This window comes from Felis catus, chromosome F2, assembly GCF_018350175.1.
Source record: "Felis catus isolate Fca126 chromosome F2, F.catus_Fca126_mat1.0, whole genome shotgun sequence".
Taxonomy (NCBI): domain Eukaryota; kingdom Metazoa; phylum Chordata; class Mammalia; order Carnivora; family Felidae; genus Felis; species Felis catus.
Window position 1 is genome coordinate 17,548,477 of NC_058385.1, and position 25,222 is coordinate 17,573,698.

At 36.7% G+C, this 25,222-nt stretch overlaps 1 protein-coding gene across 10 annotated transcripts in view; it reads left to right on the plus strand.

Annotated features, from left to right (window-relative positions):
• The window catches only part of CSPP1 (centrosome and spindle pole associated protein 1), a 161,330-nt gene that overhangs the window by 1,081 nt on the left and 135,027 nt on the right, over nt 1-25,222 (plus strand). For 9 of the 10 annotated variants that reach the window (XM_006943251.4, XM_011291367.3, XM_019822740.2 and 6 more), the window contains 2 exons: nt 9,406-9,527; nt 16,604-16,703. In XM_006943251.4, the coding sequence (XP_006943313.3) occupies nt 9,429-9,527; nt 16,604-16,703 (199 nt within the window). In that variant the 5' untranslated portion in view covers nt 9,406-9,428. Of the gene's footprint in view, nt 1-9,405; nt 9,528-16,603; nt 16,704-25,222 lie in introns of those variants that run through there. The other variant, XM_019822741.3, reaches the window with a different exon arrangement.

Below are 25,222 nucleotides of genomic sequence, written 5' to 3' on the forward strand. Positions count from 1 at the left end.
AATGGCATGTCATGTTGACAAGCAAGAATGAATCTCACAGAAAAACTTAAGATGGTGCTTTCTTTTCTGCATGTTTCTTCTCACTAGGAGGACACTGTGTGGTGGTTAAATAGCTGCTGAAGTGCTCCCCAGGTATGAAATTTTAGGTCTCCTTCAGTACGGTTGACCTTCTGAAAGGGAGCAGGTGGTTTTAAATAGGATAAATTGGAACGGGATGGTTTAATACAATTTTTCTCAAATGCAGTTTTCAGATAAATGTGATTTATTTATTACAAACTGTGAGCAGATTGCAGATTATTCTTCTAACATTCTCACTTGCATTCCCATTCTATATTGAGTGGGAGACAGGTTTTTGAGCAAGTATTCTGGAAATTTTGTATAACCCAAAGACCATCTAACTTATGCTGCGGTCCTTAGTCACCATTAATGATGTAAGTTGCTAAAGGACTTAATAGTGTGCTTATATATTTACTTTATCTGTATCCTAACCCTCAACCTTCCTTTCTCCCACAAGTTACTTGTTAGCAACTTTTAGGGGGATTTGTCAAAATTTGTGTGTGCCCATGGAAGCAAGTTGCTCATGTGGATGTCATCTGCCAGGAGAAAACGATTAAGCACCTTTCATGTGGTGGGGAAATCTCTAAATGGATGGGAAATGAGAAACATTGTCCTGGTTCACCTCATCCCTGGTCTTTCTTCTAAAGCTCTTTCACAGGCTCCTCCCTGTGAAAGGACACACATATGTTATCAATCTCTGCTCTTTTGTCCTCAGCCCTGTTCTTCTCTAGGGTCTCTTTTTCAAAGCAGCCGTTTTGAAACGGCTTTAATGATCCTATAGCTTTAATGATCATTTTAAGACCTGCCAAGTCCTCCCTGCCCCCATCTTGAACTCTATTCTGAATTCCAGACATACTCAAATTGTTTTCTTCATATTGCTGCTGACTCTCTTATGGGTATCTCCCATCAGTCTGGCCAGATGGAGCCATGTGGCAGGGGGCATTATCTTGTTCAAATTTGAGGGGAGGGTCTGTATCTTACACTTTCCATTCCTCTAGCATCTAGAATAATGTCCTCCTATAGGAGGGAGGTTATTTTCTGTTCCTTATGCTTCCATAGTGGGGAGGAAATTTACACTTCACTCAAGAGGGAAAAGGATGTGAACATTTGCTGCTCTCTTTGTGATTGAAGAAATTGGGAGAAAGAATTGGGTATACTCAGTTCTGGGTCCTCTGTGTTTTTTAGATTCACCAAGGCTTAGCACAATGAGTGCATGTTCTAGTCTTATATTTCTATCTATATGATAAGTGTAGAGGGTCTAAGTTTAAGGTTTAAATATTTTGGGGTGCCTGGGTGGCTCAGTTGGTTAAGCATCTGGCTTCAGTTCAGGTCATGATCTCACAGTTTGTGAGTTCGAGCCCCACATCAGGCTCTCTTCTGTCAGTGCAGAGACAGCAGAAGTAGGTTGCTCTCTCTCTCTCTCAAAAATAAACATTTAAAAAAATTTTTAAAAAAAGGTTTAGAAATGTTGACTTGGATTATGATAATCATTAAGTATCAGTTACTGGTGATTTAAAATCCAGTGTACTTTGGAGACTTTCTTTAAAAAGATGATTACTGATGTATGTCAAAACTATGAAAATATAATAACAATAAAACAGCTATGATCTATTGATTTTTTTCAGTGCCAGGTGTGGCCACACATTTTATATGCATAATTTTGTTTTTTCTTCATAACAATTTTGGAGTAGATATGTCTACCCTACAGATGAGGAAAGCAGAAGGGAGGTTAAGGAACATATTGAGTTGATCAGATAGAGTTAATTGGTGAGGGAATTGGGTTTCAAATCCAGGTCTTTCAGTTAAACTGTTTTCTTAAAAACTGTTTATCATCTACATACTATGTATGTAGCTACTGGGGTGGGGGGAAACAATTTGGTAATATCTTAAAAGTTGTGAGTGATTTTACATTGTAGGGTGAAGGAAGATAAAAATCCCCTTAAGATTTCTTCTTTCAGCTGATTTTTCTTGTAAGTTAATCTTTATTTTTATTATTTTTTAAATGTTGATTTATTTATTTTGAGAGAGAGTATGTGTGCTCAAGTGCGGTAGGGGAAGAGAGAGAGGAGGGAGAGAATCCCAAGTCAGTGCAGAGACAGACTTGGGGCTTGATCCCACAAACTGAGATCATGAGCTGAAACCAAGAGTCAGATGCTTAAATCGAATGAGCCACCCAGGTACCTGTGTAATTTAATTTTTAAATGATAAATAATCTATTTTGTACTTAGGCTGTGCCCATCAACTCAGTCTATGTGATTCACTATAATTCTTGAGTAATTTTGTAGTTGAAATATGTTTATGTAAGTTGTCATGTTGAAGGAGTGAAAAAGAAAAGATGGGCCATGACAGCTGGAAGCTGGGCTGTACTATCTATCACCAAGGCCTTGGTGTTGCTAGGAACTGGCCTGGCACTACTGCTTAGGCTTAGTGTTCTTCCATTGAAGAGAAACAATTGCACAGAACATCAACATTTGACAAAGCTGTTCTGTGTCTGTGATAGATCAAGAGAAAAAAAAATACCACTCTGTAATCCTGTCCAAATACAGATAAAACATGAATGTTGTCCAAGCCACAAAAGACCAAGCATCCCCTCTCCCAGCTGATAAGTGACTGCTGGCTCTTAACCAGTTACAGCTTTAGATAAGATTTGCTAAGATGTCCAATCATAGAATTACCCTTACTTTCTGACAGGCTTCATTCCTGAGCAAAGCTCTGCTCGCAAATTACCTAAGAGTTGCAAATCCTGTTAGTCTCTTCTAACACCTTTATACTTAGATACTCCAGAGTTCCTCATGGTGGATATCTAGGATGCATCCCTTGATGCAATGAGTAATAATAAACCCAACGAGTTTAACCACAAAAATGTTCCTGGTGGTATTTGGAGGGCATTTGCAGGAGAAAGCTTGCCTTGGCTTTTCAATTTAATTTAAAGATACTGTATTTTAATCAGATAGTGGAACAAAATAAATGATTAAACATATGTAATAAATCTGGTGCTTTAGTTATGTCATGTGTTATACACACAACCATTGTTAAAAAATATTACTATGGTTACATAAAATCAATTCTAGAATTTGTAATGGATGGTAAAATATTATACTAAAGGGAAATTTATGTACTCAAGAGTGATAATTGTTAATAGTATTATGTGGAGACCTTAGATTACTCAGGTTACCTTTGTGTTTTTTTGGATAATGACATTTCTGCTTAAATTTTGTATAAAATTCTGCTTCAAAGTAAATATTATCCCATCATCTTTTATTTCTATTAGACATAAAATATTTAGGGAAATTAGGGGATTTTAAGAAGTGCTTTTTGTTTTTAATGTTTTTTTTTTTTTCTGAGGGAGGGAGGGAGGGAGAGAGAGAGAGAGAGAGAGAGAGAATGAGTGGGGGAGGGGAAGAGAGGGAGAGAGAGAATCCAAAGCAGGCCCTGTGCTGTCAGCAGAGAGCCTGATGTGGAGCTTAAACCCATGAACTATGAGATCATGACCTGAGCTGAAGTTGGATTCTTTTTATTTTTTAATTTTTTAATGTTTATTTTTGAGAGAGACAGCATGAGTGGGGGAGGGGCAGAGAGAGAGGGAGACCTAGAACATGAAGCAGGCTCCAGCCTCCGAGCTGTCAGCACAGAGTCTGATGTGGGGCTCGAACTCATGAGCCATGAGATCATGACCTCAGCAGAAGTTGGATGCCCAACCAACTGAGCCACCCGGGTGACCCTGAAGTTGGATTCATAACCGACTGAGTCACCCAGGCACCCCAGGAGTGATCTTTTCTTAAACATGAAAATTACTGTTTGCTGTTGAGCTGTTTTAAATTTTTACTACAAAAAAACTTTTGTCACAATTAGCAAATTAAAAATGGCTTAACTATATAAACTTTTGTTGGTTTGGAATGTATTTTGCTAAAACCATATTTTATAATCAGTGTTCTTTTTGGAAGTAAATAATAGAATGAAGTTCACATTATGTACTACTTTCTACTTTATTGATCCTTTTCTTCCTTCAAAATGATGATGAAGGAACTCACCCCAAAAGAAAGAGCAGGAAGAAATGACAGCCAGGGACTTAACACAGATACAAGCAAGATGTCTGAACCATAATTTAGAATCTCATAATAAGAATACTAGCTGGGGTTGAAAAAAGCATAGAATCCCTTTCTGCAGAGATAAAAGAAGTAAAATCTAGTCAGGATGAAATTTAAAATGCTATAACTGAGATACAATCTCGAATGGATGCCATGACAGCAATGATGGATGAAGCAGAGCAACTAATCAGTGGTACAGAGAACAAACTTACTGAGAATAATGAAGTGGAAAAAAAAAAAAGAGGGAAACTAAGGCAAAAGCGCACAATATAAGAATTAGAGAACTCAGTGACTCATTAAAAAGGAATAACATTCGAATCATAGGGGTCCCAGAAGATGAAGAGAGAGAAAAAGGGGTAGAAGGGTTATGTGAGCAAGTCATTGTAGAAAACTTAACTACTATGGGGAAAGACAGATATCAAAATCCAGGAAGCACAGAGAACTCTCATCAGATTCAACAAAAACCTACCATCAACAAGGCATCATGGTCAAATTCACAAAATACTCAAGCAAGGAAAGAATCATGAAAACAGCAAGGGAAAAAAAGTCCTTAACCTACAAGGGAAGACAATTAGGTTCACAGCAGACTTATCCACAGAAACGTGTTAGGCCAGAATGGAGTGGCAGGATATATTCAATGTGCAGAATTGGAAAAACTATGCAGCCAAGAATTCTTTATCCAGCAAGGCTGTCATTCAAAATAGAAAAAGATTCCCAAACAAAAACTAAAGGAGTTCGTGATGACTATACCAGCCCTGCAAGACATTTTAAGGGGGGCTCTCTGAAGGGAGAAAAGTTGAAAAATAACAGACCAAACGCAACAAAGACTAGAAAGGACCGGAGAACACCACCAGAAACTCCCAACTCTACAGGCAACATAATGGCAATAAATTCACATCTTTCAGTACTCTAAATGTCTGGACTAAGTGCTCCAATCAAAAGATATAGGGTAGCAGATAAGAAAACAAGATTCATGTATATGCTGCTCACAAGAGACCCATTTTAGATTTAAAGACACCTGCAGGGTGAAAGAACAGGGATGGAGAAACATCTATCATGCTGATGGCTGCCAAAAGAAAGCCAGAGTAGCCATACTTCTATCAGACAATTTAGATTTTAAAATAAAGACTAACAAGAGATGAAGAAGGGCATTATATCATAATTAAGGGGTCTATTCACCAAGAACATCTAACAGTTGTAAATATTTATGCTCTAAATGTAGTAGCACCTAAATATATAAATCAATCACAAACATACAGAAACTCATTGATAATACTACCATAATAGTAGGGGACTTCAATATCCCACTTACAGCAACAGACAGATCATGTAAGTAGAAAATCAACAAGGAAACAATGGCTTTGAATGACACACTGGACAAGATGGACTTAAAAGATACATTGAGAACTTTTCATCCTAAAGCAGCAGAATACACATTGTTCTCGAGTGCACATGGAACATCTCAAGAATAGATCACATACTGGGACACAAATCAGCCTGAAGTAAGTACAAAAAGATCAAGATCATACCATGCGTATTTTTAGACCACAATACTATGAAACTCGAAATCAACCACAAGAAAAAAATTGGAAAGACTGAATACTTGGAGACTAAAGAACATCCTACTAAAGAATGAATGGGCTAATCAAGAAGATAAAGAGGAAATTAAAAGGTACATGGCAGCCAATGAAAATGATAACACCACAGCCCAAAATCTCTGGGATCCAGCAAAGGCAGTCATAAGAGGGAAGTATATAGCAATCGAGGCCTTCCTAAAGAAGGAAGAAAGGTCTCAGATACACAACCTAACCTTACACCTTAAAGAGCTGGAAAAAGAACAGCAAATAAAACCCCAAACCAGTAGAAGACGGGAAATAATAAAGATTAGAGCAGAAATCAATGCTATCAAAACCAAAAAGCCCTAGTAGAACAGATCATTGAAACCAGGAGCTCGTTCTTTGAAATAATTAACAAAATTGACAAACCCCTAGCCAGTTTGATCAAAAAGAAAAAGGAAAGAACTCAAATAAATAAAACCATGAATGAAAGGAGAGATCACAACCAACACTGTAGAACTACAAACAATAGTAAGAGAATATTATGTGCACTTATACACCAATAAATTGGGCAGTCTGGAGAAATGGACAAATTCCTAGAAACATATAAAGTACCAAAATTGAACCAAGAAGAAATAGACAATTTGAACAGACCTATAACTGGTAAAGAAATCGAATTAGTAATCAAAAATCTCCCAAAAAACAAGAGTCCAGAGCTGTATGGCTTTCCAGGGAAAGATTTAAACATTTAACATTTGAAGAAGAGTTAACACCTATTCTTTTGAATCTGTTCCAAAAAATAGGTATGGAAGGAAAACTTTCAAACTCATTCTACAAGGCCAGCATTACCTTGATTCCAAAACCAGACAAAGACCCCACTAAAAAGGAGAACTACAGAACAACTTCCTTGATGAACATGGATGCAAAAATTGTCAACAAGATACTAGCCAGCTGGATCCAACAATATGTTAAAAGAGTTATTCATCATGACCAAGTGGGATTTATACCTTGGATACAGAGCTGGTTCTATATTCACAAAACAATCAATATGATACATCACATCAATAAAAGAAAGGATAAGAACCACGTGATCCTCAGTAGATGCAGAGAAAGCATTTGACAAAATACAGCATCCTTCCTTGATAAAAAGCCTCAGGAAAGTAGGATAGAAGGATCATATCTCAAGATTGTAAAAGCCATATATGAAAGACCCACTGCTAATATCATTCGATGGGCAAAAACAGCTTTCCCCCTAAGGTCAGGAACACGACAGGGATGTCCACTCTCACCACTGTTATTCAACATAGTATTGCAAGTCTTAGTCTCAGCAGTCAGACAATACAAAGAAATAAGAGGCATCCAAATCAGCCAGGAGGAGGTCAAACTTTCACTATTCGCAGTTGACATGATACTATATATGGAAAACCCAAAAGATTCCACCAAAAAACTGCTAGAAGTGATCCATGAATTCAAAAAAGTTGCAGGATATAAAATCAACGCACAGAAATTGGTTGTATTCCTATACACCAATAATGATGCAATAGAGAGAAATCAAGGAATGATCTCACTTACAATTGCACCAAAACCCATAAAATATATCGGAATAAATCTAACTGAAGAGGTGAAAAGTTGATACACTGAACACTATAGAAAGGTTATGAAAGAAATTGAAGAAGACACAAAAAAGTGGAAAAATATTCTATGCTCCTGGGATAAGAAGAACAAATATTGTTAAAATGTTGCTACTACCCAAGCAATCTACATATTCACTGCAGTACCTATCAAAATAACACCATCCTTCTTCACAGAGCTAGAACAAACAATCCTAAAATATATGGAACCAGAAAAGATACCGAATAGCCGAATCAGTCCTGTAAAAGATCAAAGCTGGAGGCATCACAATCCCAGACTTCAAGCTGTATTACAGAGCTGTAATCAAGACAGTGGGTACTGGCACAAAAACAAACACTTAGATCAATGGAACAGAATAAAGAACCCAGAAATAGACCCCCAGACGTGTGGCCAACTAATCTTTGACAAAGCAGGAAAGAATATCCAATGGAATAAAGACAGTCTCTTCAAATGGTGCTGGGAAAACATGCAGAAGAGTGAACCTGGTCCGCTTTCTTACACCATACACAAAAATAAACTTAAAATGAAAGACCTAAACTTAAGAGAGGAAGCCATCAAAATCTTCAAGGAGAAAGCAGGCAAAAACCTCTTTGACCTTGGTTGCAGCAACTTCTTACTTGACATGTTTCTGGATGCAAGGGAAACAAGCAAAAATGAACTATTGGGACCTCATCAAAATAAAAAGCTTCTGCACAGTGCAGGAAACAATCAGCAAAACAAAAAGGCAACTGATAGGATGGGAGAAGATATTTGCAAGTGACATGTCAGGTAAAGGGTTAGTATCCAAAATCTATGAAGAACTTCTCAAACTCAACACCCAAAAAACAAATAATCCAGTGAAGAAATGGGGAAAAGACATAAATAGACACTTCTCCAAAGAAGACATCCAGATGGCCAACTGACACATGAAAAAATGCTCAACATCACTCATCGTCAGGGAAATACAAATCAAAACCACAATGAGATACCACCTCAGGCCTGTCAGAATGGCTAACATTAACAACTCAGACAACAACAAATGTTGGAGAGGATGTGGAGAAAGAGGATCTCTTTTGCATTGTTGGTGGGAATGCAAACTGGTGAGCCACTCTGGAAAATGTATGGAGGTTCCTCAAAAAATTAAAAATAGAACTACCCTATGACCTAGCAATTGCGCTACTAGGTATTTATCCAAGGGATACAGGTATGCTGTTTTGAAGGGGTACATGTGTCCCAATGTTTATAGCAGAGCTGTTGACAATAGCAAAGTATGGAAAGAGCCCAAATGTCCGTTGATGGATGAATGGATAAAGAGGAAGTGGTGTATATATACAATGGAGTATTATGTGGCAATCAAAAAGAATGAAATCTTGCCTTTTGCAACTCTGTGGATGGAACTAGTGGGTATTATGCTAAGTGAAATTGGAGAAAGACAAGTATCATGACTTCACTCATATGAGGACTTTGATACAAAACATAAACATAAGGGAAGGGAAGCAAAAATAATATAAAAACAAGGAAGGGAACACAACTTAAGAGACTCTTGAATACAGAGAACAAACAGGGTTGCTGGAGGGTCGTGGCGGGGGGATTGGCTAAATGGGTAAGGGGCATTAAGGAAGTCATTTGTTGTGATGAACACTGGGTGTTATACTTAGGGGATGGATCACTGGAATCTATTCCTGAAATCATGATTATACCATATGCTAATGAATTTGGATGTAAATTAAAAAATAAAAAAAAAAGGATGGGTGTTCTTCGTGCTGTTCTTATTTGTAAGTTTTTTCTTAACTTGAAATTACCTGTGAATAGTTTTAAAAAAGCTAAAAAAAGGTGCTTTGACTCTTGGATCAGTGTATGTGTGTGTGAGAGAGAAATGATGGTGGTTGTGTGTATTCAGAATTTTCTGATATATGTCATTGGTTTTTGGGGTGGGTTTGGGAGAGAAGCAGGTAGACATGTTTTGGTCAAGCTTATTTGAATTACTGAATTTGCTAAGTGAAATTGAATATTAAATGTGGGTTAAGCCTCCATGTTGTTAATTAGCCTAAAAATATTGTGGTATGGCTGTGTTCATTTAAGTTTTTTTTCAGTTTGTTTTTTTAGTATCTTCAAAATGGCTGATAATTTGGATGAATTTATTGAAGAGCGAAAAGCCAAACTGGCCAAAGACAAAGCAGAATTGGAAAGTGATCCACCTTACATGGAAATGAAGGTAAACTTAATTTCCTACAAGATGTTTCACTAAAATTGTCTCTGAAGATTAGTCTTGTGTAAATGTAAAAAATTCTCTTTTATGAGTGAGAATCTTCTGTTTCATACTTTAGTTTGGGTCCTGTCATTCTGAGTCTGAGAGCCTGACTCTGGACAAGATTGCATTGATTTTGAATGCAGTTTTTCTGTTGTGGTGTTTTGTATCTCACAGTTTGTTTTCTCTTATTAGGGTTTTACTTGATAATTGCTGTGCTTCATAAAATAAGGAGACTACTTTTAGTACAGGGAACTTTCAGGATATTATAAAAACAAGTTTTCATATTCTACATGAAAAGTATCTTTTAAGTAAATCAGGATCTTAAATATCTTTTTTTAATTGAGAAGTGAATTTATTATAATAGTTTATTTTGATATCTTTGCTTTTCAAATTAGAAATTTTTTTGAGTGTTCTTGAAAACAGTACTTGAAAAAGCTTTCTTAAAGTTTTCCTAGTTTTGGGGAAATAATGGTTGATCCACTCAGTAAATACTGAGACTGTGCTAGATACTATTTTAAACTCTTCCATAGCACTCATCTGGACAGATGTGCCACCTTCTTTTGTGAGTTCAGTGTACTAATAAGATACAGGATATAGATTAATCTGTCTATCATATAGTGCACTGAAATCATAGTAACCATATATATTGGTATGCCCAAGACAGTCCTGGGTTACCTGTTACCCTGTGTCTCATCTGGTTTAGCATTTATCTTGGGCAAAGGTATGGGCATCTGGTTGAGATGATAAATAACATTGACACTTTAATTATCAGGGAATGTTACTTACATAGCTAACATTTATTGTATGCTATGTGTGGAAGAGGCTTAGTTTTATTGTATTTTATTCTCTTCATTTTAAAAATTCTAGTATAATTAAAATACAGTTTTATATTAGTTTCTGGTGTACAATATAGTGATTTAACAGTTCTGTACATCACTCTGTGCTCATCACTCTAGGTGTACTCTTAATGTTCTTCACCCCCACCCATTTCCCCTCTGGCAACCACCAGTTCTCTATATTTAAGAACCTGTTTTTTTGTTTCTCTTCTTTATTTGTTTTGTTTCTTAAATTCCACATATGAGTGAAATCCTATAGTATTTGTCTTTCTTTGACTTATTTCACTTGGTATAATACCCTCTAGATTCATCTATGTTGTTGCAAATGGTGACAGTTCATTCTTTTTTATGGCTGATACATACACCATTTATACGCCATTGTGTGTATATATGTATGTATATTTGTATGTGTATATATATCTTTATCTGTTCATCTATGGATAGATGCTTGGGTTGCTTCCATATCTTGCTATTGTAAATAATGCTGCAATAAGTACAGGGGTGCATATATCCTTTTGAATTAATGTTTTCATTTTCTTTGGGTAAATACCCAGTAGTGGAAATATAGGAACCTCCATGCTATTTTCCATGGTGGCTGTACCAGTTTGCATTTCCACCAACAGAACATGAGGGTTCCCTTTTCTCCAGTCTCATCAACGCTTATTTCTTCTATTTTTGATTGTAGCCATTCTGATAGGTGCAAGGTGTTATCTCACCGTGGTTTTGATTTGCATTTCCCTGATGATTAGTGATACTGAGCATCTTTTTGTGTGTCTGTTGGCCATCTGTATGTCTTTGGAAAAATGTGTATCTAGTCCTTTACCCATTTTTAAATTGAATTTTTTTTTTCTTTTTTGTTGGTGTGGTAGAAGTTCTTTTTATATTTTGGATATTAACCTCTTCTAGGATGTATCATTTGCAATTACCTTCTTCCATTTGGTGGGTGGTCTTTTTGTTTCATTGATGGTTTCCTTTACTGTGCAGAAGCTCATTATTTTGGTGTTGTTTCATTAGTTAAATTTTGCTTTTGTTTCCCTTGCTAAAGGACACATATCTAGAAAAATGATGCTAATGCCAGTGTCAGTGAGCTTATTGCCTGTGTTTTCTTCTAGGGGTTTTATGGTTTCAGGTCTCACATGTAGGTCTTAATCCATTTTGAGTTTATTTTTGTGTGTGGTATAAGTAGACCATCCAGTTTCATTCTTCTACAGGTTACGGACCGGTTTTCCTAACACCATCTGTTGAAGAGTTTGTCTTTTTCCCATTGTGTATTCTTGTCGCTACTGTTGCAGATTAATTGACTGTATATGTGTGAGTTTATTTCTGGGCTCTATTCTGTTCTGTTGATCTGTGTGTTTATTTTTGTACCACTACCATACTGTTTTGATGCTACAGCTTTGTAGTATATGTTGAAATCTGGGATTGTGGTATTTCTAGTTTTCTTCTTTTTGAAGATTACTTTGCCTGCTTTGGGTCTTTTGTGGTTCCATGCAAATTTTAGGATTATTTGTTCTATTTCTGTGAAAAATACTGTTGCTGTTTTGATAGAAATTGCATTAAATCTGTAGATTGCTTTGGGTTGTATGGACATTTTAACAATATTCTTCCAATCAGTGAGCGTGGAATATTTTCCCATTTTTTTTTGTTGTCCTTAATTTCTTTCATCAGTATTTTATAGTTTTTAGAGTACAGGTCTTTCACCTCCTTGGTTAAGTTTATTCCTGGGTATTTTGTTATTTTTGGTGTCGTTTTTGTAAAGGGGACTGTTTTCTTGATTTTTGCTTCATTATTAGTGTATAGGAATGCAACATATTTCTGTATATTGGTTTTTTTTTTTTAATCCTGCAACCTTACAGAATTTATTTATCAGTTTTAGTAGTTTTTTGGTGGAGTCTTTAGGGTTTTCTATATAGAGTATCATGTCATCTGCAAATAGTTTTACTTCCTTACCAGTTTGGATGCTTTTGATTTCTTTTACTTATCTGATTGCTGTGGCTAGGACTTCCAGTATTATGTTGAATAAAAGTGGTGAGAATGGACATCCATGTTTTGGTCTTGATATTAGGGGAAAAGCTCTCAAATTTTTCCTGTTAATGACTTTAGCTATGGGTTTTTCACATATGGCCTTCGTTATGTTGAGGTATGTTCCCTCTAAACCTACTTTGGTGAGAGTTTTTAGCATGAATGGATGTTATACTTTGTCAAATGCTTTTTCTGCATGTATTGAAATAATAATGGTTGTAACCTTTCTGTTGTTGATTATTGTGTTGATTTGTGAATGTTGAACCACCCTTGCATCCCAGGAATAAAGCTCACGTGATCTTGGTGAATGATTTTTTTTTAGTGTATTGTTGGATTTCGTATGTTAATATTTTGTTAAGGTTATTTGTATCTATGTTCATCAGAGATAGGGGCTGGTAGTTCCTTTTTTTTTTTTTTTTTTTGGTATGGCCTTTGTCTGACTTTGACATCAGGGTAATACTGGCCTCACAGAATGAATTTGGAAGCTTTTCTCCCTCTTCTATTTTTTACAGTAGTTTAAGAAGAGTAGGTATTAACTCTTCTTTAAAATGGTAGAATTCACCTGTGAAGCTGTCTGGTCCTGGACTTTTGTTTAGTGGCAGTTTTTTGATTACTGATTCAATTTCATTGATCTGTGTAGATTTTCTCTGTCTTCCTGATTCGGATTGGGAACACTATATGTTTCTGGGAATTTATCCATTTCTTCTAGGTTGTCCAATTTGTAGGCATATAACTTTTCATATTTTCTTATAATCTTATGTATTTCTGTGGTGTTATCTATTTCATTTCTGATTTTGTTTATTTGAGCTTTTTTTTTTTTTTTTTTTTTTTTTTTGTGAGTCTGGCTAAAGGTTTACCATGTTTTGTTGATTTTTACAAAGAGCCACCAGTTCCTGGTCTCATTGATCTATTCTGTTGTTTGTTTTGTTTGTTGGTGTGGTTTTTTTTTAGTTTCTATTTTGTTTATTTCTGCTCTGATCTTTATTATTTCCTTCTTCTACTGGTTTGGGTTTTGTTTGTTCTTTTTCTGTCTCCTTTAGATATAAGGTTAAGTTGTTCTTTTGAGATTGTTCTTGCTTCTTGAGGTAGCTGTGTATTGCTTAAAATCCTTTCTTTTTAGAATAGCTTTTGCTGCATCCCAAAGATTTTGGTCCATTGTGTTTTCATTTTCATTTGTCTCCGTGTACTTTTTGATTTTGTCATTGATTTCTTGGGTGACCCATTCATTGTTTAGTAGCACGTTATTTAACCTCCATGTATTTGTGTTCTTTCCAGATTTTTTTCTTGTGGTTGATTTCTAGTTTCAAAGCATTGTGGTTGGAAAAGATGGATGATATGACCTCAGTCTTTTTGAATTTGTTGTCTTATTTTGTTGCCTAATATGTGATCTATTCTGGAGAATGTTCGCTGTGCACTTGAAATGAATGTGTATTCTGCTATTTTAGGATGGAACGTTCTGAATATATCTGTTGATCCATCTGTTTAAATGTGCCTATGAAGCCACTGTTTTCTTGTTGATTTTCTGTCTGGGTGATCTACCTATTGTTGTAAGTTCATGTTAAAGTCCCCTACTATTAGTAGTATTACTGTCAATACTACTAATAATACTATAATTTTGTTAATAACTGCTTTATGTATTTGGGTCCTCCTATGGTGGGTACAGAAATATTTACAATTGTTATACCTTCTGTTGAATTATTCCCTTTATGATTATGTAGTGTCCTTCTTTGTCTCTTGTTACAGTCTTTGTTTTTCAAAGACTGTTTTGTCCCATATAAGTATCATTACTCCATCTTTCTTTTTCACTTCTATTTGCGTGATAAATGTCGTTCAGTCCTTTCACTTTCAATCTGCATGGGTCTTTAGGTCTGAAATGAGTCTCTTGTAGGCAGCATATGTTGTGTGCTTTTTTATCCATTTGGTCACCTGTGTCTTTTGAATTAGAATGTTTAGTACATTTACATTCAAAGTAATTATTGATAGGTATGTACTTGTTGCCATTTTGTTACTTGTGTTATGGTTATTTTTATAGTTCTTTGTTCCTTTTCTTGCTCTCTTTTGTGATTTGACAGCTGTTTTCTTGTGATATGTTTGGATTCCTTTCTCTTTATTTCCTGTGTATCTATTACTGGTTTTGATGTGTGATTACCATTAGGTGTATATATATCTTGCATATGTAGCAGTCTATATGAAGTTAATGGTCACTTAAGTTTGGACCCATTATAAAAGCACTAAATTTTTACTTCCCCCTCCCCCATGTTTTAGGTATATGGTGTCATACTTTATATCCTTCTGTTTTGTGAATTCCATGACTGAGTTTTATGGATATATTTGATTTTACTGCTTTTGTATTTTAACCTCCATATTGGTTTTATAAGGATTTATTCTGTCTTACTATGTTTATGTACCTGTGAAATGTTTTCCTTTCCTACTTTCCTTTTTAATTTTTTTAAGTTTATGTATTTATTTTGAGAAAGAGAGTGTGCCTGTGCCAGTGGGAGAGGGGCAGAGAGAGAGAATCCCAAGCCCCATGAGGGGCTCAATCTCATAAACCTGGAGCTCATGACCTGAGCCGAGATCAAGGGTTGGATGCTTAACTGACTCAGCCACCCAGGCACCCCTTAAATTTTTCTCTGAATGTTTACTTATTTATATATTTTATTTATTTATTTCTAATGTTTGTTTAGTTTTGAGAGTACAAGCCTGGGAGGGGCAGATGGAGAGGGACAGAGGGTCTGAAGCAGGCTCTAAACGAACTGTGTGATCATGACCTGAGCAGATGTCAGAGGCTTAACTGACTGAGCCACCCATGCACCCCTTTTAAATTTTAATTTGAGCACATGCAAGTGTGGGGAGGGACCGAGGGGAAGAGAGAGAATCTCAAGCAGGGTGCATGCTTAGCATGGACCCTGAAGTTGGGCTTGATACCACGACTCTGGGATCATGACCTGAACCCAAATCAAGAGTCAGACACTCAACTGACACATTCACCCAGGTGCTCCCCTTTCTTACTTTTCCTGCTGTGGTCTTTCCTTTCCACTTTAACATTTCTTATCAGGCTGGTTTAGTGGTAGTGAATTCCTTTAAATTTTGCTTGTCTGGAAAACTCTTTATCTTTCCTTCCATTCTGAATGATAGCCTTGCTGGATAGAGTATTCTCAGTTGCAGGTTTTTTTCCTTTCAGGAATGAGGCTTGGTCTTAAGAAGTTAAATTTATGATTCACATGAATCTGTGAGATAAATACTGTTGTTATGGTCATTTTCTAAAAGTAAGCTAAGGCATGGGAAAGTTAAGTAATGAGACTAAGGTTATAGAGTTGGTAGAAGTAGGCTTTGATTCCTGACATCCTGACTGTAGGCCTGTTCTCGTAACCATACTAGTTTGCCTTCTTTCCATAAGAGCTGCTGTGGTCAAGGAGTTGTGTCAAGGGCTTTACATGTTATTATCTCACTTAATCATAATACCCCTATTAAGTAGGTGGAATATTTTTGTTTTACAAAATAAATGTCAAGAAGGTGAAACCCAAAGGGGTTAAGTAATTCGTCCAGCTATACATAGTGATAGATTCAGAATTGCCATCATCATATGTCCAGCTCCAAAGTCTATGGTTTTAACCACTGTCCACTTAGGACTACGTTACAGTGTTTGAAAATGGTTATTATATAGCTTTAAATACAGCATTATTATAATTTTTAATATTAAATAGTACATAAATCATGATCTTTAAGTCTTAGTTCAAATATCATGCTCATTGAGGTCTTTTAGTTCCTCCTGCATCATTATGGCTCTTCATACCATGCTCTATTTTTATTTTTCCTTAACCTTTACCAGTTACTCTTTGTATATTACATAGTCTAATGATTTATTATGTCTGTTGTTTGTCCCCTGAATAGTTTGAGCTCCATGATGGCTGAGATTCTCCTATGTTTTTTTCATCCATGTTTCCAGTACCTGGGACACTATGTAGCAGGAACTCAGTGACTATTAGTTGATAAATGAATTCTAAGATTTAATTAGAATTTATCACAGTGTTAATACTTTTGGTTAATTCCTCAAATCTCACACTTAAATTTGTTCATGATGTATTGTATAGTTTTTCAAGTCATTTAATTAGAGTATTGGGATACATTGTGTATTTTGTGGATTTTCCCATACTTTTGTAAATATTGTGTCTCTTTCAGGGAAAGGCATCAGAGAAGCTTTCTGAAAACAGTAAAATATTAATTTCCATGGCCAAAGAAAACATACCACCAAATAGTCAACAGACCAGGAGTTCCTTAGGTACGTCATTAGGTGTACTAAATTGATTTTAAAGTATTATTAGCATGCTTTTGTGAAAGAGCTTTGTCTTGTCAGAAAAAAAGATTTCTTTAGAATCCCAGTAACTGTTTCCTTTCTGGAACCTTACATATGACTGTACTGTCTACAAATGAAATATAATACATCCTGAGAACCATCTGCCCATTTTAAATTATATTCCCTTATAATTTACAAAATCATAGCAGTAAATATATATATAACATAACTAAAAATTAATTGAAAAACTTGAATGGAATTTGTGTCTGTGTGAGAGGGAAATGTGTTAATTGAATAAAAATGGTGGACTTTTATTTAAAAAATCAAAAGGATGCTTAGAGGATACAAAATATAATTTGGTGAATGACCATTTTAATTATTGGTTACCCTATTACAATTGGGCAGAAGTTAATATGTTGCAACTATACTAAGTCTTTGATTATGGTTTGTTATGAAAATATTTAGAAATTTTTTATTGAAGTATAAATAACATAGTGTTCTATTAATTTCAGGTATGCAATATATTGATTCAACAATTTTGTACATTACTCACCATGATAAGTATAGTCACCATATGACATTATTGTAGTATTACTGACTATTCCCCATACTGTATTTTTCATCTTTGTGACTTACTTTTGACTGGAAATTTGGATTTTTATCTATTTTACCCACCACCCTCATCCATCTCACCTCTGGCAACCACCAGTTTATTTGCTGTGTTTAAGAGTCTTTTTTTCTTCTGTTTGTTTGTTTTGTTTTTTAGATTCACATGTAAGTGAAATCATATGGTATTTTTCTCTGACTTATTTCACTTAGCACAATACTCTCTAGGTCCATCCATGTTGCAAATGGCAAGATCTTATTTATTTATTTGTTTTAAATTTTTTTTAACATTTATATATTTTTGAGAGAGAGAGACAGAGTGTGAGTGGGGGAGGGGCAGAAAGGGAGGGAGAAATAGAATCTGAAGCAGGCTCCAGGTTCTGAGCTGTCAGCACAGAGCCCGACGTGGGGCTTGAATGCACAAACTGTGAGATTGTGACCTGAGCTAAAGTCCAGAGCTTAACCCTCTGAGCCACCCAGGTACCCCACAAGAGCTTATTTTTTATGACTGAATAATATTCCATTCCATATATATATAACCGTATCTTCTTTATACATTGATGGACACTGGGTTGCTTCTGTATCTTGTTACTGTAAATAATACTGAAATAAGTTCAGGGGTGATATATCTTTTCAAATTGGTGTTTTTGTTTTGTTTGTTAAATAACCAGTGATGAAATTACTGGATCATATGTTATATTTAGTTTTAATTTTGGGGGTAATCTCCATACTGATTTATACAGTGGTTACACCAGTTTACATTCCCACAAGCAGTTCATGAGCGTTCCTATTAACACTGTAACATGCTCACCAACACTTGTTGTTTATTGTGTTTGTTTTGATTGTAGTTATTCTGACAGGTGTAAGGTTTTGATTTGCATTTCCCTGGGTATTAGTGATGTTGATCATCTTTTCATCTGTCTGTTAGTCACCTTTATGTCTTCTTTGGAAAAATGTTCATGTCTTCTCATTTTTTAACCAGATTATTTGTTCTTTTGGTGTTGTGTAAGGTCTTTATATATTTCAGAAAGTAAGTCTCTTACTGGGTGAATCATTTATAAATGTCTTCTATTCAGTGTGTTGTCTTGTTTTTTTGATGGTTTCCTTTGCTGTGCGAAAGGTTTTTATTTTAGGGTATTCCCAGTGTTTTAGTTTTGCTCTTGTTTTTTTGCCTCAGGAAGCATATATAGAAAAATGATGATAAGACCAGTGTCAGAGAGATTGTTGCCTATGTTTTCTTCTAGGACTTTTATGGTTTTAGGTCTCACCTTTAGGTCTTAATCCATTTTGAGTTTATTTTTGTGTATAGTGTAAGAAAGTCATCCACTTTCATTCTTTTGCATTTAGCTGTCCTATATTCCCAACACTATTTATTGAAGAGATTATCTCTTCCCTATTGTATATTTTTGACTCTTTTGTCATATATCTATATACATATTTTTAAGTATGTATGTACTCAGCATGGAGCCCAGTGTGGGGCTTGAACTCATGACCTTGAGATCAAGACCTGAGCTGAGACCAAGAGTTGGACACTCAACTGACTGAGCAACCCAGGCACCTCTCTTTTGTCATAAATTGACCATTTAAGTGTGGGCTTCCTTCTGGATGCTCTATTCTTTTGCATTTATCTATGTGTCTATTTTTGTACCAGTACCTTACAGCTTTGTAGTATATCTTGAAACCTGGGATTGTGATACCTTCAGCTTTGTTTATCTTTCTCAAGTTTGCTTTGACTCTTCAGGATCATTTATTTTATTTTAAATACAAATGAGTTTATTTTTTCTGTTTCACTGTTTGTTTAAGTTCTACTTAATTAACATACAGTGCAATATTCATTTCAGGAATAGAATTCAGTACAACACCCAGTGCTCATCATAACAAGTGTCCTCCTGATAACCATCACCCATCTGGTCCATATCTCACCCACCTCCCTCCATCAACCCTCAGTTTATTCTCTATCTTTAAGAGTCTCCTGGGTGACTCAGTAACTGTCTGACTCTTGATTTCGGCTCACACCATGGTGTCACGTTTAGTGGGTTTGAGCCCCATGTGGGGTTCTGCACTGACAGTGTGGAGCCTGATTGGGATTCTCTCTCTTTCTGCCTGCCATGCCTCCCCCCCTCCCCACCCCCCGAATAAATAGACTTAAAAAAAATTAAGAAAGAGTCTCTTACGGTTTGTTTCCCTCCCTCCCTTCTTCTCTCTTTCTCTCTTTCTCTCTCTACCCCCCATATATTCATCTGTTTTGTTTCTTAAATTCCACATGAGTGAATTCATATGGTATTTGTCTTTCTCTGACTGACTTAGTTTGCTTATCTTAATATACTCCAGCTCCATCCATCTTGTTACAAATGGCAAGATTTCATTCTTTTTGATGGCTGAGCAATATTCCATTGTGTGTGTCTGTGTGTGTCTGTGTATACATACATCACAACTTCTTCATCTATTTAGCAGTTGATGGACCCTTGGGCTCTTTCCATTGTTTGGCTATTGTTGGTAATACTGCTATAAACATCGGAGTGCATGTACCACTTTGAATCAATATTTTGGTATCCTGTGGGTAAATACCTAGTAGTACACTTGCTGGATTGCAAGGTAGTTCTATTTTTATTTTTTAAAAAAAAATTTTTTTTTCAACGTTTATTTATTTTTGGGACAGAGAGAGACAGAGAGCCTGACGCGGGGCTCGAACTCACGGACCACGAGGTCGTGACCTGGCTGAAGTCGGACGCTTAACCGACTGCGCCACCCAGGCGCCCCGGTAGTTCTATTTTTAACCTTATGAGGAACCTCCATACTGTTCTCCAGAGTAGCTGCACCAGTTTGCATTCCCACCAACAGTGCAAGAGGGTTCCCCTTTCTTCACATCCTTGCCAACACCTGTTGTGTCTTGTGTTTTTTTTTTTTTCTTTTTAAATGTTTATTTAGTTTAGAGAGTGAGCGAGCAAGCAAGGGAGGTGCAGAGAGAGAGAGGGAGACAGAGGATCTCAGGCAAGCTCTGCGATGTCAACACAGAGCCCCACGTGGGGCCTGAACTCATGAACTGACATCATGACCTGAGTGCCAAAATCAAGAATTGGTCACTTAACTGACTGAGCCACCCAGGTACCCCTTGTGTTGTTAATTTTAGCCATTCTGACAGGTATGAGATGGTATTTTATCATGGTTTTGATTTGTATTTCATGTTCAAGGTCTTTCTAAATTTAAGTACTGTATTATATTTTGGTTAAACTTGTTTATCTCCAAGGACCTCAATTTCCTTATCTTTAATATAAAAATGTTGGGTTGTCTTCTCACCCTAAAGTTTTATGAAGTGAAATTTTGATTATTGCAAAAAATAATTTTTTAAGCTTAATAGTACATTTTCTTATACAGTAAGGTTAGACAGAATCACTATGGCATTCTGGGTTACAACTTCCTTTGGATTGTACCTGTCCTGTCTTTGTGACCTGGCACAGGTTATTTAATCTCTCTCTTGCCTTATCTTAGTAATTGGCATCTATTTTAAAAAGTTATTGTGGCAGGAAAAGCTGACTGGCACATAAGTGGTGCATGATAAACATTTACTTTGTGATCTCCTATTTTTTTAAGTGTAGGTTTTGAGAATTATATTAAGAATTGAAGAGTTATTTTTTATTACATGCACAAATGATTGAGAGTTCGGAGCACCTGGGTGGCTCAGTCGGTTGAGCATCGGACTTCAGCTCAGGTCATGATGTCACAGTTTGTGGGTTTGAGCCCCGCATCAGGCTCTGTGCTTGCTCAGAGCCTGGAGCCTGCTACAGATTCTGTGTCTTCTTCTCTCTCTGCCCCTCCCCTGCTCACGCTTTGTCTCACTCTGTTCCTCAAAAATAAATGTAAAAATAAAAATAAAAAAATAAAAAAAACAAATGATTGAGACTTTAAAGTCTAATTTCAAGGGTCACCTGGGTGGTTCAATTGGTTAAGCATTCGGCTCTTGCTTTTGGCTCAGGTCATGATCTCGAGGTTCATGAGATCAAGCTCCTTGGTGGGCTTGGGTTCAGGCTCGGGCTCGAACTAGGCCTTGGTGCTGACAGCGTGGAGCCTGCTTGGGAAGCTCTCTCACCCTCTCTGCCCCTCTCTAGCTGACGTTCTCTCTCAAACTTAAAATAGGAAAATAAAAAGGTCTAGTTTCAAGACCATAACTTCTGCCTATTCCTTAATTGATATTCCTTAGGCCTGTGTCCTATGCCTTCTTTTCATTTCATATACTCTCTGACTGACCTCATCCACTCAAAGATTTTACATGCTATCAGTCTGTTCATAATTGATAAGTCTGTATTCCAATCCTGATTTTTTTTTTCAACGTTTTTTAATTTATTTTTGGGACAGAGAGAGACAGGGCATGAACGGGGGAGGGGTAGAGAGAGAGGGAGACACAGAATCAGAAACAGGCTCCAGGCTCTGAGCCATCAGCCCAGAGCCTGACACGGGGCTCGAACTCACGGACTGCGAGATCGTGACCTGGCTGAAGTCGGACGCTTAACCGACTGCGTCACCCAGGCGCCCCAATCCTGATTGTTTAAAATTGAACTCCAGACTCATATATCTAATTTCCTATTGGATATCTGTACTTGGATGTCATGGCCTCACAAGTAACATGTGCAAAATTACCTTGATTCTTCTCAGACTTTCTGGTACTCCAGTGAGATAGCTGGCTACCTCGTCATCCTTGACTTCTGTGTTCCCTTTGCCTCCCACAGCAAGTAATTACACAAGTCTGGTTGATTCTACTACCTAAATTTATTTATTTTTTTATTTTATTTATTTATTTATTTATTTTTTTAAAATTTTTTTCAACTTTTATTTATTTTTGGGACAGAGACAGAGCATGAACGGGGGAGGGGCAGAGAGAGAGGGAGACACAGAATCGGAAACAGGCTCCAGGCTCTGAGCCATCAGCCCAGAGCCCGACGCGGGGCTCGAACTCACGGACCGTGAGATCGTGACCTGGCTGAAGTCGGACGCTCAACCGACTGTGCCACCCAGGCGCCCCTCTACTACCTAAATTTAAAAATAAATTTACCTTTCTCTAATCCCATAAACATTGTTTTATGTGGGCTTACGTTGTCTCTCATCAGATTTTTTTCTAGTGTTCTTTTTGGTTTCTGGTCTAACCTCCCCAGCCCCCCAACTAAGTCTCTGCACTGCCCTTTAATGTCCTTTCAAAAAACATCTAGAATCATGTTAGTCTTTGCTTCAAACCCTTAATGTATTCTTGTTTCCTGTATAATTTTATCCTTTTATTCTTTTTCCCAGATTGTGTGGCTCTTCATGCTTTGTGTTTCTGTCACATTGGTTTTCCCCATAAAGTGTAATTTTGAACTTATTTAGCTCTCTTGTATTGCAGTGGTATGCCAGCTTGCCTGCCATTGTATATTTGCTACTTAGCACAGTGCCTGGCACTTCAGTGTTTAAGGAAAATATTTTTTAAAAATGTTTATTTATTTTGAGAGAGAGAGAACGTGTGCAGACATGAGCTGGGGAGAGGCAGAGAGAGAGAGAGAGAGAGAGAGAGAGAGAGAGAGAGAGAGAGAAGGGGGAAGAGAGAGAATCCCAAGCAGGCTCTGTGCTGTCAGTGCCTAGGCTAAGCCTGAGTCCAGTGCGGGGCTTGATCTCATGAACCATGAGATCGTGACCTGAGACTAAACCAAGAGTGGAAGCTTAATCAACTGAGCCACCTAGGCACCCCTTAAGATATTTTGAATAAATGAAGGTCCCCATTGCAAAAATAAACTATTCTGTTGGGTATGTAGAATTGAATTTTCATGGAATGTTTCTTTTGTTGCCAACTGAAACAATTATTATTTATTTATTTAAAAAAAATTTTTTAATGTTTATTTCTGAGACAGACAGAGCATGAGTGGGGGAGGGGCAGAGAGAGAGGGAGACACAGAATCAGAAGCAGGCTCCAGGCTCTGAGCTGTCAGCACAGAGCCCGACACGGGGCTCGAACTCACAAACCATGAGATCATGACCTGAGCTGAAGTCGGTCGCTCAACTGACTGAGCCACCCATGCGCCCCTGAAACAATTATTTTGATGCACATTGAATCTTATTAAAGAATAATATATAATTTGACTAATTTTATAGCTTATCAGCATTCAGTTACTGACTTCTTGCTTGAATAATTTTGGCCTTAAAAATTAGACCAAATGCACGTGAAAAGATGTTCAACATCACTAGTCGTTAGGGAAATGCAAATTAAAACTACAAAGAGATCATGTCATGCTTGTTACATTGGCCGTCATCAAAAAGACAGAAATAAAAGGGGGCACATGGGTGGCTCAGTTGGTTAAGTGTCTGAATCTTGATTTTGGCTCAGGTTGTGATCTCATGGTTTGTAGGATCGAGCCCTGTGGTGGGCTCTATGCTTGGGATTTTTTTCTCTCCCTCTCTCTCTGCCCCTTCCCTGCATGCATGCACTCTCTCTCAAAATAAAGAAATAAACTTAAGAAAATGATTAAAAAAAAAAAAGACTGAGTTAACAAATGCTGGCATGGAACCCTTGCACACTGTTGGTGGGTTGAAGACATTATGCTCAGTGAAGTAAGTCAGAGAAAGAAAAGATAATGTATGATCTCACATGTGGAATCTAAACAGAAAACAAAACCAAACTCAGAAAAAAAAGATCAGACATGTGGTTTCCAGAGGTGAAGAAGGGTGGAGGTAGGATAGATTGTTGGAAGGTGGTCAAAAGGTACTTATAATGGTCAAAAGGTACTTATAATGTATATAAGTACTAGGGAAATAATGTACAACATGATGATTTTAGCTAATATTGCTCTGTAATCTATAGGAAATATGTTAAAAGTAAGTCCTAAGAGTTCTCATCAAAAGGAATAAGCTTTTCTTTTTTTCTTGCCTTTTCATTTTATCTATACATGCAGATGGATGTTAGCAGAACCTATTGTGGTAATTATTCTATAATATATATAAATCAAATAATCAAGCTATATGCCTTAAACTTACACAGTGATATATGTCAATTATTTTTCAATAAAACTGGAAAGAACACCAAATACGTAGTTTTTCACGGTGGGAAATTGGAAAATAATTTGGCAATGGAGAGTTTTCTCACATGGTCTCAGATAGGACTTACAACACAAACTGGTCTAAAAAAGGTCATATTTAGAAATTACATATTCAGTGAAATATATTTGACACCATACTTTGAATAAGTAATTAAGCATAGTAGTTATCAGTAATATACTGGCAATATTCGTTCTAGCCAGTGAAAATCTACTGATAGCTCATAGTACAGCTATCATAAGCATTTTCTGATTTTTTGTAAATTCATTTGTGTTAGTGGTAATATTTATGGGTAATGCTTATCCACGTGGCTCATTCTTGCATTCTCATTGTATATCTCTCACAAAAGTATTTGAGAGGCATTACAGTGACTTCTAACACCAGCTACCCAGAGTTGGACCAAACTTCACAGATTAAGGGCACAGCCCTCCACAAGACTTCTCTTATTTTAGACATCAGCTGCTAGTATTGGGGTCCTCAAGCCATCCTCTATTTTGGCTATAAATATGGGGTTTCCATTACACTGTCAAATGTGATAAATCACTAAAATGACTTACAGAACTCAGGAAAGTGCTATACTTAATGATTACAGTTGTATTGTAGCATAATGCTACAAATCAGAACCAGCCAAAGGGGGCAATGTGTAGCATGTGGTCTGGGAGGGTCCAAATGTAGCTTTTACCAGTCTCAGGGATTGTATCACCCCCCTGGCACATCACTACTGTTGTGCCACTCTCACCTGAGTTTCAGTGTCCGGAGTTTTTATTGATACTGCATTGCCTATGTGGCTCAGACTCCATACTCCCAACTTTCCCCAGAGATCTGGCTGATGTCAGATGGCTTAG